Source organism: Cyprinus carpio, chromosome B6 (genome assembly GCF_018340385.1).
Source record: "Cyprinus carpio isolate SPL01 chromosome B6, ASM1834038v1, whole genome shotgun sequence".
Classification (NCBI taxonomy): domain Eukaryota; kingdom Metazoa; phylum Chordata; class Actinopteri; order Cypriniformes; family Cyprinidae; genus Cyprinus; species Cyprinus carpio.
This window is the reverse complement of record NC_056602.1, coordinates 12,237,890-12,265,050: the sequence shown is the minus strand read 5'-3', so window position 1 is coordinate 12,265,050 and position 27,161 is coordinate 12,237,890. Positions and strand designations below refer to the sequence as shown.

The following is a 27,161-nucleotide window of genomic DNA, read 5'->3' as shown; positions in this document are numbered from 1 at the left end:
ACTAAGGCCAATTCGTACTGCCAGAAGTCCCAATGACACATTTGCTAGGTTTTATTGGGCCAGTGTGTTTGCCTTGTTGGCAACACCCTGGCGGTGTGAACTAGCCTGGAAGATACTGTGAATGTGTCTGTGGGTTGTGCCAATTTCAAAGTTTGCATGTAAGAAAGACAGGAACTGTGAGAGCATGCAGCTGAGGGAGTGGAATAGACAAAGAGATTGTTAGAGGGCCAAGTACCCATGGTGTGATCAGGGTAAGCTGAGAGCATATGTGGAGTGAACAGCTGGACAGACAGTTTGAGATCTTGAGCAGAGGAGGTTCACGCATGGTCAGAATCAGAATGTGGGAAAAGTGGCTTTCACAATGATGAGGTTATGGGTTTCCACACGTACGTAGGCTGAGACATCCACCAGATCAGATATGCTGTCAGCTGCTGTGTGTCTGTCACTCAGACCCACGCCAAAATGCCCTGCTGACATGAATAGATGTACAATGAGGTCTCAGTACAACCAGTGAGGGACTGAGAAGAAATGCTGGGTAAACCATTTGCTTGGTTTTCCCCTTAAATAACTGCAGTGCTGTGTTGTGCAGATCCTTTAGAATATAATGAGGGCTAAACAGTATTAACAATGAGTAAAAATGACTGAAGATCATACACAGTCTTTTAAGGACAATATTAAAATTCAGAATTTATGTAGGGGGTTACTGATGCCACACAGCTTTTAATGGATAATGAAGTCTGTCCATACTATGAACGTAAAAAAGGTCTAATGTTGTTTGGACCTCCACAATCTTCGAAAAGTCTTGTATTGAAGAAAGAAATGCATAAATGGGATCATTTATTTTTGGTGTAAAGCAAAGTGTATTTTTGCTCCATTTGAGCCCTCTACAGTCTACAGTGGAATACACTTTTGTAAATGTATCACTGCTGTAATCGCTGTAGCTGTACACATTGTACACATCCCTTTTCATGGAATTTTGTACCCACTTACCAAACTTACATACTCCCAGAACAGACATTTAGTGGCGAGAAACCATTTATCTTATTAGAAGTCAGTGTACCTTCAAAATGATTTTGAAACTGATATCTCAAGGCATAAAATAAAAATAAAAAATTGGAAAAAAATGTGCTTTAAGAAAATTTATTCCAATTAAATGTAATTATTTAATTATATATTTTTATATATTTTTTATTGTTTAAAAGAAAAAGGATATGTGCACATAATCCTTTTTTTACAGAATTAATCGTCAAAGATTAATTGTTAATTTTTTAACAGTCATTCATGAAAACTGAAATGGCATTGAAATGGGCACTGAAGTTCTGCAATCAAACAAGTAAGCTATATTAAATATTTTTAAGGGGTCCATTAATGGATTTTATTCTCAAAAGAGGAGCATGAGGAAAATTGAGGCTGCACATCTGTGTTCTCGAAGCGGGGTCTATTGGGACACAGAGGGGGGTTGAGTATTTCTCACATTTTGGAGGGCAAAAGTAGAAGGGGCCAATGAGGTCCAACTTATATTAAAGAGAACACGCCTTTCGTCTCTCTCTTCCCCTGTTGCAATGAGCTAAGGGAAGGAAAAGATAACTCATCTTGCATTGCAGTGTTGGGTTGACTACTTTTGCAAGACACGCCTGATAGCATGTTCTGAATGACTTGGGCAACAGAAGGACTAGTGTATATGCAAAGATGAGGTTCAGCTGGGGCTTGTCTATCCTATTGATTCTGTATGTGGGTCCTCTTAATGCCTTTTGGTGGAACAGTTCACCTGTCACAGAGGCCCCCACAGTGGACAATGACACTTCTGTTGGTGGAACGACCAGTATGGAGGAGAAAATTGCTGGGAACTGGGACCAGAACTCAACTTTGAATAACAATGTCACAGTGAGGACACCGGTCATCTCCTCGAAGCTTCGCCATTCTAAAACGGGTAATAATCAGTCTTTATCAGAAGAAGTTGAACATGAAATAAATGTCAAAGGTTCCTCAGGTGATGCCATTGGGTCAAGCTTAGGCTCAGGGCCCACTATGGATTTGGCTCAGGAAGGCAAAACAACAGCGACCAAGCTTACAGGGGCAAGAGTTACTGACAGCAGGATTAGTATAATTAGCACTTCCGCTTTCACTGAGGATTCCACAAACTGCTTATCAAGAGGGTCTGACTGGCCTTTCTGTGTATCTCATGGTGAAGTCACATTTTCTGTACCTAATTTTTTTAACCACACCCAGGCAGAGGATGTGGTAACTGTGTTAAATGAATGGGGTTGGCTCCTGCGCTCAGGCTGCCACCATGGTTTGGAATGGTTTTTTTGCCTACTACTGGCACCAAGATGCCATCAGCCCTCTGAGAAACCTGGGATAGCCCTGCTACCCTGCAGGACTTTCTGTGAGGTGCTGCTGGACAGCTGCTGGACAGTCCTACAGGAGAGGGGCCTGCCTGTGGCCTGCCACACCCTCCCCGAGGGACCAGAGCCCAGTCAGTCATGCCTAACCGTTAGTAACCACAAAGGTAAAACTGCGATGCATCTCAAACTTGTGCCACTTGTCTTGTCGGTATGTGTTTTTTCATTGGTGTGCTTTCTACCGTGAGAGGCACAGGTCACTTCCTGTCTGTCAGCGGTTGCTCTGCTCTGCTATCGCTTTGCCAGGGCTCAGACCAACATTTACTACCTGGGTATACGCTAACCAGCAGAACGTTTACTTATGCACATCTGCTGTGATGTGAGGTCTGCATCTGCATGCGTGGCTCAGTGTGAATCCATTAGAATTATATGATGCATGAATACTAATTGCACATTCATTCTAAAAAAAAAAATTATTTTTACAGACTGTTTTTAACCTGTAGCTCATATTTGTATGTAAACTCTGAGTGCAAGCATTTTAAATCAGAAATAATTATTCATACGTGTGCACTTAATTTTTGTTTCTTAATTTAGGTTTGCAAAAAATACAGAATTTTGGCAGTCTGCAATTTGTTAGTATAAGACAGAGAATAATTAAGTGCCATACAATATTTTTTACAAAATTGTGTTATAGCTAGATCTTGTGTAGTTGAGGCCTGTATTAAAGTTGTTTATTGTATTTTGACTGGTTTTGAAAGTGGCATACTTGACTTAATTGAAGAACAAGCTGCACATGCTTGTTTGCAGAAAGTTACTAATACAGGAGAAAACTGTGGTGTGGAAACCCTTAAGGAGATGGTTTAGGCATGTATCATGCTAATTATTGTGTGCACATGTTCCATCTTTTAGAATATTCCTGATTCATCAACCTAAGAAGAATAAGAATGAGATGATGTGTGTATGCACCATAAATTTTGTCAGAAACACACTTATATGCAGTTATAAGTGAATAAGAAGGAGAATGAGAAGTGTTCTGTTATGTCAGAATTAGGTTATATAACCAGTGTTTACTAATTGAGGTCAGTTCTGATGAGCAAATTGCATTGCCTTGTGGTCTCCTATCCAAGTACTGACCAAGCCAAACCTCGCTTAGCTTTAGAGTTTAGATGAGATCAGGAGAGTCTATGGTTGTCCATGTGAAATGTAGTAAAAAAAAAAATCCATCAGGCAAAGTCATTCATTCTCATGTTTCATATAAGTTCTCCTAGAGTCCTTGATTATTAAAGCAATTTATTTCTATAACTGAGACTCCAGACTACTGAGCTTTAAGTCATCTATCAACAGAACTATGTTCACCGTGAAAGCAATGATAATGTCTCTCAAGTATTTTTACTTTTGGTAACTGCTTCAAGATGCAAAATGGTGTTAGTGACCTACTTGCATTTGTACAACAGGTCACAGAGAGATAAGAGACACATGAAAACTTAAAAATATTAAAAAGAAAAAAAAGACCAATCCTGGTGAATGATATTTACGGCCAGCTCGACCATCTATCACAATAAAATAGATTTTTCACCATATTGAATCAGCATTCTTGTCAAACACAATCCAGTTTGACCACCATCTACATGTGTGAGTTGTGGTGGATGACCTCAGCCATGTTTGTTGGAGAGTAACACTTGGACAAAGAGGCAGATTATTGTGTCTCTGTGTTATTAATAAGACAAAGAACTTTCTTTTCGTGCTGGTCATAACAAGGTTCCCTCTGAAAATGTGTGTCGAGACACACAGCAGAGAATCCACAATCAGATTTAAGAGGCTTTATTTTTAGCTATGAGGGACTTTTTCTCTCTCTTTTTTTTTAGTTAGTTAGATATGTGCAAGAAATGCTGGGAGATTGATTGAAAAAAAGGATTCATTGTGAAGACAGTTGTGAAGATCTGTTGTGTGGGAAGAGCAATTCTTATATGTCACAAAGTCTTCCTTGATCGTTTAATGACCTTTTATATTTATGACCATCTCTGGCATTGCACTATGATGGTAATTAATAAGGTTGGCATTTTGATCTATCACTGTGGTCTTGGAGAAAGCACCATGAAAACTGCAGAGTTCTCAGAGGCAAGCAACTGCCAATGAACATATTAAAGAGTATCGTGTAAACCATGCTGTAAGAGGGTTTTTCTCTCTCTCTCTTACACATCTGGTACTGCATCCAGACTTCATTATTTAACATGTATTAATTTGTTCAGTGCATTCTTTTTGGATTTAGGCCATTTTGAATTCAGTTTGCTAGTTTTCCTTTTATTTACCCTCAATTTCTATAGTATAAGTCGTTAGACAGTGTTTAAAAAGAGCTGAATTATTATAATTGGCAGCTGATTCATGCTGGTCATTTCCTTGAGTTACACGTTGTCTTATCTCTTGGGAAGTATAGGAGCTCAGATAATTTTTTGAAGGGAAAGTTTATCTTAATTAGGTCTCTTGGGAGTCAAGGAGATATCAGTTAACAGGATCCTCCGGTTTCCATCTCATTCATTTAACTCCCAATTACCTATCCAGCTGTCAGTAGACTTACAACCATTAAGGAAAAATTATATATATATATATATGTGTGTGTGTGTGTGACGCTTATATTCACTGTGTGTGTGTGTAAAAACTTGAACTTTAGAATTCAACTGAAAATAAGAATATATAGAATATAAGAATATATATATATATATATATGCACACTAATAAATAATATAACACACTAAAAAAAAATATAAATATATATATATATATATATATATATATATATATATATATATATATAAACAATTTCCTGGCAGTAGGCATGTTAAATTTAGTTCTTTTTTTGTGACACTATCACAAAATTTATATTTTGTTTAGTCATGTCTTATCACAGCTGTAGGATGTACTGTATACGCATGTGGGAGAGTGTGTGGAACAGTTGGCCAATAACACTGGTGCCCAAAGGACAATTTATTCATCAGCATGTTCACAAGTGTTGAAGAAGAGCAAATGTTATTTATTGTTTAATTATAGATAGATAGTTCAAGTAGATCAGAATGAACATTCACCAGTACTTTAAATATAATTTCCTGTGTAATCATGTTTTGAAAGGATTTCTTGCTCACGTTTACACTTTTGATAATATGGTTTATCAAATTTATGTGGCAGTTAAGCTTTGAATCGGCTAGATGTTTTTATCACTTACTTTAGTAGCATTTATAATGTCTTGTGTAAGGCTATATGAGAAATCATTTTTTGAATGACTTCGCAATGACATGATGCACTCTCACTCATAGAGTAATTGGCAGTCTGAACTTTATGGTGGTTCCAGTGGCTCCACCTTTATTGTGATTTACAATTGGATTGTATTAGAGTTAATGTTGTGAGGTAGGATCCAGGAGCAAGTGGACACATCTGGACTAGATAATGGGCCAGTTAAACTTCCAGAATCCCCTGTGTGAGTGTTTTGAAAGAGGGTGACAGCACAACACAGGAATGAAATGAATGCTGGCTGAGTGGGTGAGCGACTGGACAGCCGTGTCAAATGAGAATCATGGTGTAGTATGGAAAAGCCACTAAGCTGCCATTGCCGTTGAAACATGAGCCTAGAATTAGACATGCCGTTCCCACAGTCAGAAGTGTTAGCTTGGTTCAGCCTAAAACTGCCTGCCCATCTTTCTTTATGCAAGAATTTACAACAGTTTATACAACAGTATACACAAGTATAGATGTAGAATGTAGAGAAAACCTCTTCATACAGTAACATATGTTGCAGTAATGGTTGACAGCTATATGATTAAAATAATAAGGTATTTATAGATGTTTATTTTATAACAATTCAGAGCTGTTGGCCTTTTTATAAAAAAGAGTGCACTTACTGTAATTGTTTTCAATGTCGCTTGTAGTATACTTCAAATCTTATATTTTTTATATACTGTACTTGCAGATAATATAATATTAATACAATAAAAGGCCACTAAAATAAAAATGGTAATTTGTTTCACTTCCCAAATTCATTTGTCAGTGAATAATACAGATAAACTTGTTTATTTTGGTAACAAGTTGTAAAAAAGTTTAAAAAGTCATTATCATTACATTTTCTTATATACAATTTTAGGAGTGTGACAAATTTTTACAATGAATTTATGATGTATAATAAAACAATAATAATAATAATTACTTGTACTATCATTAAAGAGAGTAATATGTTCATGACTGTTTTTAACACACTTAATTGCACTTTTTTTAAAAAGTGTACTTTGTAATAATGTCAAATTAATAGTTTTAGCGTAAAGTAATTTTTTAATCAGTTTTGATCATCTTTTGTTATGTTATGCTAAAACACTTATTTTGATTAGCTGACTAATACTGTAGTTTTTACACATTTAACTAGTGTATTATTTAATACAATTTAATAAAACTTTACAAATGTATAATTGCAATTGTTAAAAAGTACTTGACACAAGTTTTAATAGAAATGACATTAAAGTATATTTAATAAATGTGTTGTAGTACTTTCAGCAGTAAACATTTCACATACTGTATTGCATAAAAATAGACTTAAGTCATGTTTAAATGAGTCAAAAAGTAACTCTGTTTAAGTAATTCTATTTAATATAAATGTAAACTACGATATTTTTCACAACATGTACACTAAAGAAGAGTTACATGACCTAGAGACCTTTACATTTCTGTGATCTGACAATGGTCTCCCTATACTCCATCATCAACCCTGAGAAAGCAAAATTTCACATAATTAGCATGCTAAATTTAGTCTGATTCTCTCAGGAAGTACTGTAATGTACACTGTGAAGAATTATTCCACTGTGTCTAACTGTTTTCCCCTAGGTTCTGTAGACATGGTAATAATCACCAGTCACCATTTTTGTCAGTCCCCAGAGGCTGCAGCATGTTGATTTATGAGGCTGAACCAGTTGACTTTCTTGAAGGGTGTAATTTTACCTTACATGTATTAAGATTATATAATAACTGGTCCTTTTTCTAAAAGACACATACTATTTTAGGCACCAGTAAGAACTGAATCTTTTAAATATTTCAATAGCAAATGAAAAATTCAGTAATAACTAAATTCATATAATATATATTCATTTCATTTAATATATTTTTCAATGTAACATCACCAAACACTACATTCATTTCAACTGTACTGATTTCCATTATTTTTTGTATTATAGCAGAGAGTGGAATCTCCCTTCTGCAACTAATTGGAAACCCTCCACCTGAAGACATCACCCGGGTTACAGGCCCAAATGGACGAACTGCTTACCTCTTCACAAACGATACCAACACAGAACAGATGGCACGTGCCCACCTTCCCACACCCTTCTTCCGTGAATTCTCTCTTGTCTTCCATTTGAAGCCAAACTCTGAAAATGCTGGAGTCCTCTTCTCCATCACCGACTCAGATCAAAAGATTATGTACATCGGGGTCAAACTCTCAGCAGTGGAGGATGGCAAAAGAAAGCTTTTTTTTTATTACACAGAGCCTGATTCAGATACATCTCAAGAGGTGGCCAGCTTTGATGTGGAACACAACCCACAAGAGTGGAGTCGCTTTTCTCTCGCTGTTAGTCTGGACCAGGTGTCTTTCTACTCGGACTGTGTATCTGAGCCCAAGGTGGAAAAGTTTGAGCGCTCACCTGATGACTTGGAACTGGAGACAAACTCCAAGATCTTTGTTGGGCAAAGTGGAACTGATGACCCAGACAAATATCAAGTATGTCTAAAAGTACTCTGTATGTTGGCCACATTTTATTTTAAGGTCCAATTCTCACTATTAACAAAAAACATTAACTATGACTTTTGCCTCAATAAACTGCTAATTTGCTGCTTATTAAGAGTTGATAAGGCAGTTTTAAGTTTAGGTATTGGATAGGATGTAGAATATGGTCATGCAGAATATATGCAGCCAATATGTTAATAATAGGCAAGCTAATAAGCAACTAGTTAATAGTGAGAATTGGTCCCTAAAGTGTTACCATGTAAGCTTTTTGTTCAAATATACAAAGGGACAATAGCAAATGTATCATGGACCCTTTGTAGTTTTTCTGTCTGTCTGTCAGTGAGTCAATTGAACAGTCAATTGTCCCAAACCAATATGGTAAAACTACTGTATCTATACATCCATCCAGGAGAATTATCTGGAATGACATATATGTTCATACACATCTACAGCTGATATGTTGACTGATGTTAACTCTGATGTTGACCTGTTTTTTAGGGCATGATCTCAGAGTTAAGGGTGGTTGGAAACCCACTAGCTGCAGAGCGTCATTGTAATGATGCTGCTGCTGATGATGATGATGATGATGATGATGATGATGATGACTATGAAGTAAGCTGCAAATAATCTTAAGACTGTGTCATTCTTATATCTACATTTTTGGCAACTTTTTTGAAATGCATTGTTTATTGTACACAGACAGAAATGACTCTTAATCTTTCTCCCACTGAATATCTTGATGGCTTACTAACTAAATGCTAATGTGGAAAAACTAAGTTAATGCTTGCTTCTCATTATTTGTAGAGTTCTGGAGAAAATGGAAGTGGAATAGATAACAGAATGGATATGGAACCTAATTTAGTAAGTACTTTTGGACATTAGTTGTTGTATTTATCTGATAAAATTTGTGCTGTCAAACCCTTCTAGTCAAAAACTCTTGGTGAAAAAGCAACATCTCAGGAGGTTGGTGGTCACATACTGTATGACTGCGAATTCATTCTTGTAGCAGTCCTATAATCCACTACTACTTCACTGCCATATTCGTTGTTGTTTGAACTGATTTTAGTGGCATAGAAAGCACTTATACTGCTTAATGTATTGAACTGTGGAATTATTAAAAGGTTAGTTCACCCACAAATGAAAGTTCTGTCATGAATTACTCAACCTCCTTTCGTTCCAAACCCTTAAAACCTTCGTTCATCTTCAGAACATAAATTAAGATATCTTTGATGAAATCCAAGAGCTCTCTGACCCTCCTTAGACAGCAAGGGTACTACCACGATCAAGCAACAGAAACATAGCAAGGTCATCTGTAAAATAGTCCATGTGACATCAGGGGTTCAACCATTATTTTACAAAGTAGCGAGAATATTTTCTGTGCGCAGAGAAAACAATAATAACATCAACGTAATCAATGTAATCAGCGTTATTTATGTTCAGTAGAAAGTGCATGCATGCAGAACATACTGTAAATAACGCTGATTACATTGATTACGTTCTGGGGTACTCTCCAAAATGTCAAAAGACGGTAACTCTGGGAGAAGAATTATTGAATAAATTATATTATTGTTTTTTGGGGGTTTTTTGCCCACAAAAAGTATTCTCGTAGTTTCATAAAATTGCAGTTGAACCCCTGATGTTATATGGACCGTTTTACCAATGTCCTTGCTACATTTCTGTGCCTTGATCGTGCTAGTACCCTTGCTGACTATGGAAGGTCAGAGAGCTCTTAGATTTCATCAAAGATATCTTAATCTGTGTTCCAAAAATGAACAAATGTCTGACGGGTTTGTAATGACATGAGGGTGAGTAATTAATGACAGATAATAATGATTTTCATTTTTGGGCAAACTAACCCTTTAAGACAAAATAACCTGAAATATATGTTTAAGTAATGTTTTATCATTACTAAGTATGACAAAACAAATAAGTTAAACAACATCTTTTATCAACCATGAGATATGTTTTTTAAAACTGTCCTGAAGAAACCTACTCTGCAGGTAACAGTTAAGTGTGTTTTCTATTCCAAAGGATTCACAACCTGTTCCTACAGGGGATAAGCCTAAGTTGGGAAAAGATGACCAGCAGAAAGCTACAGGTCTGTGCAATTGCTATTTGATCCAGTTTTTTGATTAATGACATGAGTACAAAGAAACTGGAACTTTATAGAACTGAATTTATAGAATGTTTTTAGAAAGTGTAATTAATGTTCAGTATTAGTGATGCTACTGTAACACAGGGAACTGTTCTTCAGTTGTTAGCCCTGGCTTTGGCACATACATACATTTGAAAATTGTGGAATCTCTGAATTCTGGACAACCTATGTAAGAGCTCACAATATATGATGCCAAAATAGGCATACAGACAGAAATTGCTTCAAACTGAATGCAATGATAATGCTGCAATGCCATCTTGTGGACAATATTTATACAGAACCTTGTGTGCAATGGAAAAAGGTTCTATGAAAAGTAAAGGTTTTTCATGGAAACATCAATGTCAGCAAACAACTTTCACTGAAAATGAAGCTTTGCCCACACAGGAAACATAAAGAATAATGTTTTAAAATATATATTTTAAACTGAAATAATATTTCACAATATATCCGTTTTAATTTTTCAGAGCAAATGTTTGTTGTAATTCTAATTAAACAGGCAGGCAAAAAGCTCTCCTCTTTTAACTATTATGTTTATTGTATTTACTTTATATACATTATATACATGGATGCATGTGTGCATGAATGAATGAATAAATAGCTACTAAAATTTTAGGTTTCAAAGGGTTTTATCATTGTTCATTTGGATGTCATTCTTAAAAAGAAATTAAGTTTATCTGGTTAAATCTATATTAAATTCAATTTGTTGAATGTGTGCTCATTTTACCCATTTAAGTAGGGGGGAAAAGATTATTAAATTATTTAAAATGTACTGTACAGGAAAACCTTTAATTTAAAATTAAATTTTAAAAAGTGCACATTTTAACCCTCTGTGCCTCTTTTAATTTTTTGAAATTGTACATTTTTTCAGTTCATAGAAATTAGCTACTGTATATGAAAACAAAAAAAATCATGGACATGATTTGGATATGTTAAAGGTTCAATAAATAAATAAATAAAGTCACACCAGGCTCCTTCACAGTCAAAAATGACTGACATATGAATGGGAAATATGAAGAAAAAAAATCATTGCTGTGTGCTTTTGTTTGCATCATGTCTGATTTGTAGTTTATACAACCAAAATATTATAGTTACCAACTTAAACACACACTCACTGACACACACAGCACACTATTGTACACACACAGATGAAGTGGTGTGGCTGTAACAATGACTAAATTGATACGGAAGACTCAAATAAGAGGTTGAAATCAGATCAGACCTAGCATTCCTAAACATTTTTTGTAAAATTTTTATTTAATTCTGATGTGTAACAATGTCCTTCTCTCTGTTCAGGTTTAATTCTAGTAAAATTAGGGTTATATATAAGTATTTATGTCTAAAAAACCAACTTGAGTGTTACTTGTGTTGTTGTTGTTGTTTGTTTATTTTTTTAATACTCCCAGCAGATGGCACTCATCTGCCTTCAAAAATGTAATTTTAAATAAATTCTTTATTTTAACATGAAATGCTGCTTTGACATTCACAGAGGCAAAAACTGATCCAACCACATTCTCCAGCACAGGTGAAGAGAAGGTACAGTACAGTTCTGTTTTGGGTTCTTTTAGAATCAAACATATTAAATGATTGTTGCATTAATGGGATGCTAACAGACCACTAACTATAATGTCTGAAACAGAAAAGGTTAAAATAAATAGACTTTAGATTGTTTTTTTAGTTGGATGAGGATATGCAATTTCCATAGTAAATCTTACATAAATTTGCTTTACGCTGTGTCCTAATCAGATGTGACAGGATTTCTTTCTTTCTATTCAATCATGTCCAGATATTGGCTAGGTTAATGAACACATTGCCCATTTTTCTGTATAGGGTAGTATTGGGTCTGGATATCCTGGCCCCAAAGGTGACCGTGGGTCTCCAGGACCTACTGGTCCACCTGGACCAGCTGGACCCCAGAGTCCAGTAACAGAAGTGATAACCGCAGAGGATATAAAGGTGGAGAGGGTACAGGGTCTAATGGGCCCACCAGGTCCAAAGGGCCCACAGGGGGAGCCAGTGAGTAACATGAACTTCCCTTAGCCTTCCATTACTGTTCAAATAAATATTTCAAATAAGAGTCATAAATGTTGAGAAACATAATTTTGATGTTTTATAGGGTGAACCAGGGCAGGACGGCAAACCTGTGAGTTTTCTGGACGGACTTTTCTGGACAGTGTTTGAATATTTTCTAAGATTTTGTGTAATACTTATTCATTCTCATTTGGTGTTACTGTCCAGGGCCCTGAAGGACCTCGAGGTTTTCAAGGACCACCTGGTACTACAGGACCTAAAGGACAGAAGGTGGTTTGCAAAATCTGAATTTTCAATAATTATTGAGTTTTATTGATTATAAATTATTTTTATGGACCCTACTACACATTATATGTTAAACCAGGAGTGGCCAAACTATTGCAGTCTGTTGTGCTTTGAGATTTGAAAAAAGAAAAGAAGGAAAAAAAAGTGTTTTTGTGAAAATACAAATTCAAACAATATGGCTGTCATGTGCATTGGCATTGATAGTCATTACTTTTATAGTTAGGTTAAAGTCATCTTGGAGATGAAAAATCATTGTTGACCAAAACTTTGGCAAGACATGTTTAAAACAAGAAAACAAAAGACCTTTGAGGGTTTGAAGGCAGAACATTATCAGGCACACTGGGAAAATACATTTTTTCAACGTCTTTTTATGGACCAATAAATAAAAATATATTTTTTTTTTTGCATCTCTAGGGAGAGAAAGGGGAAGGACATTCAGGCCCTAGAGGCCCACCTGGGCCACCTGGACCTCCTGGACCCTCAATCTCAGACAGGACTGTGAGTATGAATACATCTAGTACAGGTCTACTGTATGTGCTTGGAGCTAAAATGTGCATACAGTAGAAGGAACTACTGAGAGCCTATTATGAATTATGGGCACATTCACACATTTCACACAATTCATTGGAAAGTTTTTGTCGTGTACCTACTCTGCAGGTAACAGTTGTCAGTCATGTAGCAGAGAGGTACAAAAATGTTGTTTACCAACATTTTTGTAGTGACACAAAAAAACAAAGACATGGTGAACTGGTGAACAAAGTTTTATTTTTAAAAGTTGTTTTCTTGATTTTCCTTTGGTTGAAAATTATCAGTTGTTACAGTATGGAAACTACCATGAAATCCGTTGAATGAGCTAAAACATCTGTGTTTTATATTGTAATGTTCTCCTTTCAGACATTTATGGATATGGAGGGTTCTGGATCATTGCCGGTATGTTTTAACAATCAGCTAATCTATGCCTAAGACTACCAGCCTAATTTGAAAACATTCTTCTTGTTATTTTTTATTTATGTTTTTATAGTGTATATGTACTATACTATACTATAAACCCTTCTTATATAAAGCATCAACAATTTGGATGGCAATATGTATCTTTGCAACAAACAAACTTTGCATTTCCCAATGCAACTTTGCCCTTTCAAAACCATTTCACTATGGTTACCACACCATGTCAAACATCATATTATAAAAATATATTAGAAGTATTTTTTTAAATATGTTTAAGATGAATTCATTAGGATATATATATATATATATATATATATATATATATATATATATATATATATATATATATATATATATCCTAATGAATTCACTAGATCTGCTGCTGTTGTTTTTATTCCATATGAGTTCCATATGTTTTCATCTTTTCAGCATTTATGTTGTCATCCTGGTCTACCTGGACCTCCTGGGCTTCCTGGGCTACCTGGGCCCCCAGGACCAGACTGGCCAGCTGAATCAGGATTAGAACCTTTTGAAGCTGGCCCCACTGGTCAACCTGGACAAAATGGGCTCCCTGGACGTTCTGTAAGAAATTGTCCCCTCTTCATTAATCCCATTTATTTTAAAACATTTAGTAGAATTTTGTTTGTGTTCCGTTTATTCTCTCTATTATGACTCAGGGACCGCCAGGTCGACCTGGAAAACCTGGTCCTCCTGGTCCTCCAGGCCAAAAGGTAAGTATTAATATGATTTTTAAAATGATATTAATATGATTTTTTAAATGATTTTTAATAGGCCTGATATTAAAATGAAATCGAATTATTTATTTTTTTCTCTCTCTCTTTTAGGGAGACTGTGGTGATCTTGGCTTACCTGGAGTTGCAGGAGAAAAGGTAAGACAAGTGATGCTAGCATGTTTAATCAATTAGATGAGAAGATATGCTCACAGAATACTGAAATACAACTGAAAGTCAGACATTTCTGTCTATGGGGCTTTTTTCATTGGGAAGTTAATCTTCACTATATTTTTTTTTTCTCCCTGTAGCAAAGCTCAGATTTCTCTTTTTTCTCCAACTGGTTTCCTTCCTGGGAGACTAGTGGGGCACAGGTATTCTAAAATCATGCATGACTACAAACTAACTGAATTGGGTTTTGTGTGACACAAGAACTTCACTGATGAATAAAAGTGTTATTTTTAGTTCACTACAGACAACTTTTCATCATCTAAATTTCCCCTACCAGTCAATGAGGGCTAGTGAATTGATCAAATCAGACTTGTGCTTTCTGTTTGACTCTTCTGCTTATGTTTTTAGCTCTTGTGCGAGTCTTTCTTGTCATTTTCATGCATTTATTTTTACAACACTGTGACAATTGAGGACTGTGCACATAACCAGCGTTACACTGTTTTCATGAGTGGTATTTACTGTAGTTCATGACATCTCTCTAAATAAACTTACGGCATGGCAATGGATATGGCAAATTAATGTAACTGGTCTGAGATATTAATACACTGCTGCTGCAGCTGTTGTTAATGGATGCATTCAAAACACTGCTTCATGAAGCTTCAAAACTTTGCAATTAGATTGTTTTGAACAAGTTGTTCGGAGTGCATTTAAAATTGGCTAATTCATGTGATTTAAGCAAATGAGGCTTCAGTATGCTGTATTTTGCAGTTTCAAAATTGTGATTGTTCGGTACTATGGGATGTTTATGAAGTGAACCCATAAACCATGCAGTGTCTAATAGATGATTTTAACTGATATTTAAGTTTATAATATATTATTGACAAATTACAGTAAGAGCCCTTATTACCTTGCACCATGTTGTAAACAAGGCATATTATCTATCAAGAACCAGTTTCATGACTAAACGTATTAGTTGACTTTAATTTTGTCTACAAAAGACAGTCAACTTTAGCTTTTTAAAACAAACAACTTTTGGAAGTTTTAAACCCTTCCTTCCCATTCCCCTAGGGTCCACAGGGTACAGTAGGAATCCCAGGGCCAGAAGGTATGGCAGGGCTGCCTGGGCCAATGGGACCTGGGACCTCCAGGACCCCCTGGACCCCCTGGACCAGCCTTCCAAATTACTGTAAGTTACTTACTGTAATCTATGAATTCAGCAGCCTCAAGGCTTTTAATCTCAGGACTATCGCAAGGGCCATGTAGTCACAGGACTTTGTGCCTTTTTACAAAGATTAGTAGGAGGCCTAGAACTTGATCTACCATATCCACTGTGTTTTCAGACTGATGGAAAAGAAAAAGAAGTTGATCTTCAATACATTCCAGGAGTCATGGGGCCACCAGGTCCACAGGTAACTATAAACTGCTGTCACATTATCATCACAGCAACATAGTGCTTATTCCACCTCATCCCTGTTGTTTTTGTTTGTTTTTTTTTCCTCTAAAGGGACCTCAGGGGATACCCGGACTACCAGTGAGACTATGACTTATATGTTTATAATGTGGTATCCATGTTACAAATTACAATATACATTACACCTTCCTGGGAGAAAAGTTAATTCTCTTTTCTTTAAACTCTGCAGGGAAAATCTGGTTTACCAGGTATTTCAGGTCAGAAAGGTGAAGAAGGTCAAAAAGGACAAGAAGGAATGCCAGGGTTAGATGGCTTTCCAGGAAAAATAGTGAGTGAAAGATCACTAGCATGAATACCAGCGTTGAACAGCAATATTAACATTTAAAAAATTTATGTTTTACAGGGGCTAAAGGGGGAAAGAGGATGGAAAGGTGAAAAAGTGAGTATTCATTTGAAGACAATTAGCTTAGATGTAGGATTTCTATTTCCGGTTCACTCAGCCTTCAGCAACAGTAGTATTCAACCCAGTTCAACCCTACAACTATTCTGTGGACCTAAGCAATAGATTTATATTAATATATTTGTATTTAGGGCGATCCTGGTCATGCAGTAGGGCCTGCAGGACCACCAGGGCCACCAGGTCCTCCAGGACAAGTTATCTATATTAATGGCAGTGTAAGTGTTATCATACAGTTATCCCTCAAAGGACATTGTATAACTCTGTAACATTTTACTGATCCTTTACAACAAACAATAACTTAAATTGAATTTAATTTCAGACAATTGGAGAATATGGAATCCCTGGACCACAGGTGAAAGGAAATGATAAATACTAGTCGTTATAGCTTTTTATTAATTTGAGTATGTAAAAATCATGCAGTTCAATACAGAATATCCTGTGTAATTTTGATTTACTATTTGCATAATATAACGCATATCGTGTTTTGTTCTTGTTTTATTAGGGTACACCTGGTATAGCTGGTCAGGCAGGATTCCCTGTAAGTTTTTAATCTCTGGTAATTTTGTTGTGAGTCCAGTATTGTACATTTTGGATAACATCAGATTCTACCACATCTGCACCTTTTTATTTAAATGTTCATTTTAAACTTTAAAGATCAATCAATGCATTCATCGTGCTCTCCCAGCTATTTAGGTGCCAAGACCTATATACAGTATGTTACAAAATTACAAAGATTGGTCTACACTCTACAAATTGGTTTATTTAAGTTAAAGCAGGAGCTTTAAACTTTAAAAGACTGTGAGAAGTAAAAACTGTTTTACAGTGCATTTTTTTCATATCTTTAAAGGGACCAGTGGGTCCAAAAGGTGATCAGGGGGAACCTGGACTACCAGGAGACTCTGTCAAGGTAATACATGTATGTTTTGGTAAAACTTTATTATAAAAAAATCCACTTTAGAAAATCAATTAAAAATCAGGGGTATTTCACCAAATATTCTAAAGTTAGTATTGTGTTGTTTAAAAATGAATATGAACTTGTTTTCTTTGGATTATTTGAGGTCTGAAAATACTTTTTTATTTTGACCAGTTGTCATTTTCTGCAAATTAATGCTCTAAATAACATGTTTGAAATTTGGGAAAAATGTTGTCAGTAGAATAAAATAAAAATGTTAAATTTACTCATTAATATTAATTTAACCCATACCTATAAATAGGAAAACCAGAGAAACTGATAATTTTGCAGTGGTCTCTTAATTTTTTCTAGAGCTGTTTATATGTATGTGCCATAAAAAGGTTTTTGCCCCCTTCCAGACAAACTGGCAATAGTCTTTCACATCGCTGTGGAGGAATTTTGGCCCACTCTTCTTTACAGAATTGTTTTAAATAAGCCATATTGGAGGGTTTTTGAGCATGAATGGACTGTTTAAGTTCATGCCACAGCATCTCAATCGGATTTAAGTCCAGACTTTGAATTGGCCACTCCAAACCTTTTTTTTTTTTTTTGAGCCATTCACAGGTGAACTTGCCCGTGTGTTTGGGATCATTGTCCTGCTGAATAACCCAAGCGCTTGACCATGAGGTCACAAACTGACAGCCGGACATTCTCCTTCAGGATTTTCTAAAAGAATGCAGAATTCATGGTTCCATCAATTATGGCAAGTCATCCAGGTCCTAAAGGTGCAAAGCAGCCACAGACCATAACATTAACACCACCATGTTTGACTGTTGGTATGATGTTCTTTTTATAAAATGCTGTGTTGGTTTTACGCCAGATGTAACGGGACACACACCTTCCAAATAGTTAAACTTTTGTTGCATCAATCCACAGAATATTTGCCCAAAAGTCTTGGGGATAATCAAGACATTTTTTGGCAAATGTGAGACAAGCCTTTATGTTCTTTTTGGTCAGCAATGGCTTTTGCCTTTGGATGCCGTTTTTGCCCAGTCTCTTTCTTGTAGTTGAATGAACACTGACTTTAATTGAGGCAAGTGAGGCCTGCAGCTCTAGATGTTGTCTTGGGTTCTTTTATGACCTCCACTACTACTTCCACATCCACACCTACAGCAATATTGTAGGCCGGTCACTCCTGGGAAGGTTCACCTCTGTTCCAAGTTTTCTCCATTTGTGGATAATGGCTCTGACCATGGTTCGCTGGAGTCCCAAAGCCTTAGAAATGGCTTTATAACCCTTTCCAGACTGATACATGTCAACTATTTTGTTTCTCATCTGTTCTTGAATTTCTTTAGATCTTTGCTCTTTAAGCTTCACTTTGTCAGACAGGTCCTATTTAAGTGATTTCTTGATTCAACAGGTCTGGCAGTAATCAGGCCTGGGTGTGGCTAGTGAAATGTAATTTAGCTTTCTAAAATAATGATTTAACAGGAGGGGGCAATTCATTTTCAAGTAGGGCCAGGTAGGTTTGGACAGATTTTTTTCCCTTAATAAATGAAATCATCATTTAAAAACTGCATTTTGCATTTACTTGCAATATCTTTGTGTAATATTAAAATGAGTTTGATGATCTGAATCTTTTAAGTGTGACAAATGTGCAAAAAAAAAAAAAAAGAAACGAAAAAAACAGGAAGGGGGCAAAAACCTTTTCACGACACTGTATATGGGTACAGCAGTGTTCGGAAGATATTGCCTTTATTCATTGAGCATTTTTCATCCTCTCACACTGAATATGGTTTTGTTCTGTTTTCTTTAGGGTCAAAAGGGTGAACCTGGCCTTATCGTAGACTCCAGTGGTAAACCCATTTACATTGGGGGGCTGGCTGGACAACTGGTGAGAGACCTGTGGCTTTCATTCAGATAGATGAGTTTAGATTAGAACTTTTAAGCATCCATAGCATTGTTAGACAATTGATGTAGTTACTATATGTTTTAGGGTGAACCAGGACCTCCAGGACCAGAGGGGCCTTTGGTGAGTTTTTGAATTTTTGTCCTGCTGAGGTATACCACACAGAAAAGCTCTATTTTTACCTGCAAAATGTCCCTAGTATTAAGAAATGCATTTACCATTTATTAACACTGCTGATATTTCAAGAGTATATGTAATAGATATGTATAGAGTATATTTGATATTTTTCACTCTTTAGGGACCAGTTGGGCCACCCGGACCAAAAGGAGAAATCGGATTACCAGGCAGACCAGTGAGTAACTCTAATCAAATCTAACAAGGTTTTCTATTATTTTACATTTTCTGAAGAAAGATTTTATCTTAGACTTTTGCAGTGACTGTCAGTAGCAACACATTAGCCAATATAATTCATCAAACATATAGTTGGCTCCAAATAAAAAGTATAATTACTTTTTATTAAACTTTAATTAAACATTTAATTATTTTTTATGAATTAATTTTTATTTACTTTAAATTAACATATGCATTTGCTGTAAAACAATTATATACTTACTACATACAATTATAATATATACAATTATATAATTATTCAATTGAATAAATAATTTATCAAAAGGTATTAATGAAAACATGATTAGTTTTTTTATGAGGATAATGTGTTTTATAGATATATGAGTGTATGTATACTGTTTATTGTGTTATTACTGTTTTTATACCAGTGTCAAGTATGAATTTCTGTCCGGGAACTCTGTACAGACAATAAAGTAAAGTAAAGTGAAGATACCACAGGTGAAAAGTCAGAAAATTCTAATGTTTGGTCACATGCCTGAACATTCAGGAATAGAGATAATATAATTAAAGGATATAGATAATGGTCAGTTTTGTTCTAAGCAGAAGTAAACCGTTTTCAAAAAGCAGCACTGAAGATAAAATAGCCAGATGAGAGTCTAAGACAAGTTAAACATTTTTTCAGGCAGAATTACAATATTGTGATATATTTTTTATTGTGGTTGAAAATTGCATATATTGTGGTAAAGCTTTTGGTTGAACATTACTTAGATGATGGTAAAGATTTTCGTCATATTGCCCACCTCTAAGTAGTAAAACAGGAAGCAGCTAGAATGGACGTTAAACACATAATGGTTTAATAATCGGAGACCGTAAATCACAGAAACTCCAGATTTGGTAGGTTGATCTTGAATCATTCTCATTACTCAGGCACACAGAAAGGCTTCCTAACATTTGCTCACTATGAATTAACCTAGTACAGAAAATGCTATGAAGTCCCATTATGAATAGTTATCAAAATCATGTTTAACTGTAATTCAGCATGGTCATTTCCAGCAAAAAACACAAAAATAATAGGCATGGTCACCATTATTTAAATGGCCAGTAACACAGTAAGATTTATTGTAATACATTGATTTTATAATGCAATTGTTTGTATGTGTCAGTCTAGGCACCAGACAAACATAAAAATGTCTCTGTTGGATCATTAGTCCAATTAGCTTGAATTTTTGCTTGTAGTGTCTTTGTCCTACTTCTTTCTTCTTTCTCACATGCTAACTATCAAAAAGATGCTTAACTATCAAAAATATGTGTTTGACTAAGATTAGTAAACCCTGATAATTGTAGCTCACAGCTAATTTATTTTCTATTTTATTATTTTTTCAGTGAATATTATTATTTTTATGAGTTCATAATTTGGTATATTCATGATAATGCAATATTTTTAATCAAGGGTCGTCCTGGACTAAATGGTAAAAAAGGACAGAAAGGCGATTCAGGTGGAGGATATGGTTATGAATATCAGGTAGATAATGAACAACTTAATACCATTTATTTTGTTTCAATTGTTGCTACAGAAGTGTACAGTATACAATACTACAGATTTTAAACTGGTTTTAGGGACCCCCTGGGCCGCCTGGGCCACCTGGTCCTCCAGGACCTCCAGTTTCTGTGGGACGATATGATGTGAGTAATTAATGTTTTTAAAAAATATACAAGTACCTCATATCTTGTTGGTTTATTTGTTATAAAAAATAGTATTTGTACTGGCTCCTAATATTTAATTTGATCTACCTCAAGGGTTATGATGACGGCAGCTCAAAATTTCCCTATGGTGAGTAATTAAATCTGATTTGTCATTTTCCAATCCATATCTGGTGTTATCACATTCCAGTTTAGTTTAGCATTAATATGTGTATAAGAATATTTGTTTGCGATGTGTGCTCTTATGCAAAATAATTTTTCAGAAGGATTTATATATTACTTTGGATAAAAGCATCTGCTAACTGAATAAACGTAAATATATCTGAAATTTCATTACCTCAGCTATCAAAGGGGAAAAGGGTGAAAGAGGAGCCGCTGGCATCCCTGGCTTGCCAGGTATGACACATAAAGCCTTTTTATAGAAACAGTTGAATAAAGATTCAAAACAGTGAATATCTTCTTTTTTTTTTTCTAAACTGCAAAATGTGAACATAATTTGAATGTCAACATGGTCTGTCATAGGTCTCACTTCCACCTTTGATATTTATGCATTTAAGGTATGATGATTCCAAATTTATACAAGTTTCCTGTTTACATATAATGTTCTGCTGAATATGTGCAGCACATGGAAATTGGACTTGATTTTGTAATATGTTATGCTGTAGCATGAGTTGAAAGGGGAGCTTGGTCCTAAAGGACAGAAGGGAGAACCAGCAGAAGGTTACTATGACCCTCATCATAGTGGAGCACAAGGTCCACCCGGAAGACCTGGACCACCGGTGACAGCACAGACATGAAACAATGCTTCCTAGATTTTGAGTAAACCATTCTTTCTTCTTGTTGACTAAATGTTTTTTTTTTCGGTATAGGGCCCTAGAGGAGAATCTATTAATGGCCCTCCAGGACGTCCAGGGCCCCCAGGGCCTCCTGGAACCCCAGGAATTGGTTATGATGGTCGCCCAGGTAGTCCTGGTCCACCAGGTCCACCTGGACCCCCGGGATCGTTGCTGCCAGGTGCACACCAACCCTCGCAAAGTAAGGAATTTATACACAACCACTTACACGTAAAAAATCATTTGGGTGCTGAAGGATGCAGATTTGAACATGACCTGTTTCATGTCCTGATCTAATTTCTTGTCTCTCCCTTTTTCCAGTCTTGTCTCAAACTGCCGTTAAAAAGATTTTGCCTTTTTATTTTAACACCTTGATCCTTTAGCATTCAGTATTCCTGGGCCTCCTGGACCTCCTGGACCCCCTGGACCTCCGGGGCATTTAACTGGGGTGAGTTTACACTAAACTGCAACACTACTTACTGTCTGTAGGCACATTGATCTTTTTTTTTCTAGTTAGTTGGTCTGTTATTTTTTTCCTCAGGTTATGGTTTTGAGGTCTGTTGACACCATGGCTGCAACAACTATCCGGTATCCTGAAGGCACGCTAATCTATGTTAAAGACAACAGAGAACTTTATATGAGAGTACATGATGGCATCAGAGAAGTCATGGTAATTGTCTATTATTGTTTCTCCATCTTTTTGTAAGAAGAGTGAAACTTTAGCCTTATTTTGCCGTCCACACAGACGCAAACAGCAGCACAAATAAGAGTGATTGTGTTCAAAAACAAAGGTCCATTAGGTTGTGCACATGTGAGGAACACATCCATTGATTTATGCTCAAAGTCAGTGGAGTATACTTTGAAAGGCTTTCACACTTAAATGTGTGCTACCGTAAGAGTGAAATGTGGATAAGTATACATAGGACTTCATTTTTGTGTTTTTGTGAATTTTTGCACAAACACCACGTGAATGACTGAACATTTAAATAGAGCAAGTAGGACATTTTTCATGCTGGCAGCATTTCTCAGTCAGTGCCCTGCTGAAAAAATCAGCATATGCTGGTTACAGTAGGTATGTTCTGAAGCATGGCTGCTGGTTTAAGCTGGTCACATGACCAGCTAAGGACCAACTTAAACCAGCTCAAACCAGCAGCCATGCTTCAAAACATACCTAACCAGCAAATGCTGTTTTTTTTCAGCAAGATGGGCAATCAGTTTCTCAATCAAAAGACCAAACAAATAGGCAAGTGGCAAAATTGGTTTAAAACACCTATCGGTTTGAAAATGGCCACTAATAGAAACACCCGATTTGATTTTGCAGAGACACAAGTATCAAATAGAAGGGTCATTCAGATTCATGGTCAAGAGTAGTCAAGTGGTTACCTATTGAGTTGCAAAAAAAAACTGAGGGGTAACACTAGTGTTTCACTTGAATGCCGTCAGTTGTGTAACTGATTTACAAACAAGAAATTGTAACTACCTTTTTACAGATTGCCGAAAGCTACAGAAAGATAGATATTTGCTGAGAACATTATTATGCCTGATTTGTGGTTGTTTTTATTTCAGCTTGGTGAATACACCCCATTCCCCAAGGGTCTGGTGAGTAACATAAAATGTACAGTATTTAGTAATTAAGTAATTAATAAACCCTTGTATAATACAAAAGCTACAAATCGAGGGCAAAAAAAAATAGGTCACACAGATTCTTACTGAAATGACTGGATTTCGCATGCAAATTTTCACCAAGCAATAGTAAATGTCACTGTATCTTAAGACTCAAGTTATGGGATCAAATCATACACTGTGTGTCTCTTCCCCTTGCTACATTTTTGCCATGTTGGTTTCTAGGATAAACAGATGGAAGCAGTGGAGCCTCCACAAGTGGTTCAGTACTCTCAGGATTACCCCACAATCTCTCCCCAACAAGGCCCTCCACAACCAGGAGCCCAGTACCCTGTGCCACTTGATCCCAGACTTCAGCCATCATATGACCCACAACATAGATATACATTTCCACACTACTATTCTCCAACTGATCCACGACACTCTCCATCAATCGACTCAATTTACCAGCACCATCCTGATTCCAGAAAGCACGTTCCCAGCAGCCACCCAGATCATTCTGCCTATCCTGACAGCAGATATGAACGTACACACCACCACAGGCCTGTCATTCAAGAGTCTAAGCTTCCAGCTCACACACACACATCAGGCCGTGCAGTAAGTACCTTATCATTTAAATGAGGTGTAATTGTGTGCTAGTCTGTTCATCTTTTTCCTACACCCCATGACAAATTTCCTACTAATTATAGTAGGAAGTAATCTGCAGCATATTGTAAACAATCATCAACTACTAATAGACTTGCCGAAAGGCTTGCTTATAATAACAAGCATTCACAAAAATTGGGTATAAAAAATGCAGAGTAAAAGATGGTGACATTATTTTGCTCATGCCTCAAGGTGAAATGGACAATTTACTTGCAGCAGCCTTTGTACAAATTTCAACACATACTATTATATGCTATCAACAGGAAGACCATGTATAAGACCGTAGTGTAATTAAGATGAGAAGTTAATGTATGTTATAGTAAATGTAACTTACACAGACATTATTGAAACTAATATATCTGGACATTTTCCTTAATTTACTGTAATATTGATGGATATTTCAAAATGCTTTTTTGTTAACACATCTAAAACACATCTGTTGTCTTCTTTAGAAATAGTAGAGGATAATAGGGAATGAAAATAAAAGACAAGATTCACAAGGGAACAATGTTCAGGGTAACACATTACAAGTAACTTGAGTTACGTAATCAGATTAATTTTTTCAAATAACTAGTAAAGTAATGCTTTACTTTTAAATTTCCAGTAAAATATCTGAGTTAAATAAGTAATGCCAGTTACTTTGTTTTCCCATGTATTGACTAACAGCTCTCCTGTCCCCATGCTGAGAGAAATCGGGAGTATGTGCAGAGACGTTGTGTGTGCGGTGTTAACATGATGGTTACTGTAGTTCTTGACTATAAATGTCAACATGCATTTACTAACCCCCGCTTGCACAAAAACAGATTCAGTATTCCTCAAAATGCATAAAATAGCAGTAGAAAAACAGCAGAATTCAAACTCAGAATATGATGCAAACCTGCAATAATTAAATATGTTAATAATTTAATTTACATTTACTTCAGACTGAGGCTTATTCATTTCACTTTTGGTGTGAAAGGGCTTTTACATATGCTAAAAATATATATTAAAGCAAGCAAGCAAGCTCAGTCCAGATGAGAAAATGTAATGCAAAAGTAACGTAACGCATTACTTTCCATAAAAAAGTAACTAAGTAATGCCATTAGTTACTTTTTAGGGAGTAACTCAATATTGTAATGCCCCAACACTGCATATGACTTAAGCATCCAAAAATGCAAGCCAAGGGAAATCCACAACACTTGGTAAAACTAAAAAAGCTCTTGCCACAGAAGCTTTTGTGATATCAGTCACATTAAATTAGCTTTAAATAGCCTTAGATTATTTTACTGTCAAAATTATTTTACCATTCAAAAATGTGGAATCAGTAATTTGGTGAGCAGAAGAGGCTTCTTTCAAACACAATATACAGACCTCAACTGTGATTTGTGGGATATATTAAAACATGCAGGTGATGTGTACAACTCATCAATATTGTTTGTACAGCATATTCTAAAAACACTGAGAATTTGTTAATAGAAAGTGCAGAATGTCAAGTGATCAAAATAATTTTAATCTTCTTGTAAACTACTTTTTGAATATATAATGTATAACTATCTGTCACCTGATTTTGTCACCCTAGCTGCACCTGATCGCTCTCAACTCACCCCAGCCGGGCAACATGCAGGGTATTAAAGGTGTTGATCACCAGTGCTTCCTACAGGCCCAAGCCATTGGGCTCAAAGGAACGTTCAGGGCTTTCCTGTCATCCCGGTTACAGGATCTATACAGCATTGTTCGACAGAACAACAGAGAACTGTTACCCATAGTCAATCTTCAAGTAAGAGCCTTCCCTTCTCCACACACAACACTATTGTTTTACAGAATATACTGTAGTCTCTTTAATACAGTCTTATACAGAGCTGTTTAATATGTTCACAGGATGAGGAATTATTCAGCAACTGGAAATCCATCTTTAGTGGCTCAGAGGGCAAGATGAATGATAATGTGCGCATCTATTCATTTGACGGTCGAGATGTTCTTGATGATGATGCCTGGTAAGTAGGTCTAACACACATCTACAGCTAAAATCTCAACAGAACTGATTAGTCTGATTAACCATTTTTTTCTCTATAACCACTTTAATAGGCCTGAAAAGATGGTATGGCATGGATCAAGCCCTGAAGGAAGCAGGCAGACAGACAGCTACTGTGAAACATGGCGAACAGGTGGTCATGCCGTCACTGGAATGGCTTCCTCTGTCCAAGAAGGCTACCTACTTCAGCAGTTGCCACGTGGCTGCAGCAGCTCTTTTATCGTACTGTGCATTGAAAACAGCTACACTGCTGAGTAAACCAAAATGTTTGCTAAACCATTACTTTCCTTGAGTCACACCACAAACTGAAACTGAGTGTTTTATGATTGATGGTGATACTGTTTATGTTAGTGTACATGTATTTTAGAATTAAATTTTGACTTTTTTTGTATTAACTGCTGTGTGACAGCCATTTGTTTCAAAACAAACAATGATATACTTTGCATTTTACATCATGAGCCTGCACAACAAAAAAAACATTTCATAACAAAATATTAAAAAATACTAGAACATAAAAAAAAAAAAATAAAAAATAAAAAATCAGGGGAAATTTGCTTTAATTACTTAATTTTGTTTTATGATTTATATTTTTAACAAAAATGTGCATATTGTATTTTCACAAATAACTGGGCAGTATAGAACACCCTCAGGCAAAAAAAAGCATAATTTTTTAAAATACAGCTTATTTTAAAATAGACATTCGCAAGTGCCTTCACAATATATTGCCAAAGAAAAGGACTACGTTCCAAATTTAAATAACTAATTCTCTTTAAACTACTTTGTTGTCATAACCATTTTCATTCACATTTGTATTTGATTTTATGAAACATATCTATGTAACCTTTCTACATTTTTATACTTTGCAAATCAGTTACATCAAACATTCCATGATGTAATGCAATATGACTGG

General features: G+C 35.9%; 1 protein-coding gene across 1 annotated transcript; it reads left to right on the top strand.

Annotated features, from left to right (window-relative positions):
• Positions 1-1,552: 1,552 nt before the first annotated feature.
• On the top strand, positions 1,553-26,717 carry col18a1b (collagen type XVIII alpha 1 chain b). Its single transcript, XM_042725725.1, is given in 42 exon segments — positions 1,553-2,509; positions 7,550-8,091; positions 8,596-8,709; positions 8,902-8,958; positions 10,129-10,195; positions 11,739-11,785; positions 12,080-12,265; positions 12,366-12,392; positions 12,488-12,550; positions 12,980-13,063; positions 13,460-13,495; positions 13,943-14,095; positions 14,191-14,244; positions 14,359-14,403; positions 14,556-14,618; positions 15,484-15,551; positions 15,553-15,601; positions 15,756-15,824; positions 15,920-15,946; positions 16,056-16,154; positions 16,230-16,265; positions 16,418-16,501; positions 16,606-16,638; positions 16,789-16,824; positions 17,134-17,193; positions 18,995-19,072; positions 19,175-19,210; positions 19,386-19,439; positions 20,889-20,960; positions 21,056-21,121; positions 21,236-21,269; positions 21,482-21,535; positions 21,662-21,696; positions 21,805-21,918; positions 22,009-22,174; positions 22,356-22,420; positions 22,514-22,642; positions 23,539-23,571; positions 23,821-24,192; positions 25,799-25,996; positions 26,098-26,213; positions 26,305-26,717. Coding segments are annotated over 42 exon segments (4,746 nt in total). The 5' UTR covers positions 1,553-1,689; the 3' UTR covers positions 26,510-26,717.
• Positions 26,718-27,161: the final 444 nt, after the last annotated feature.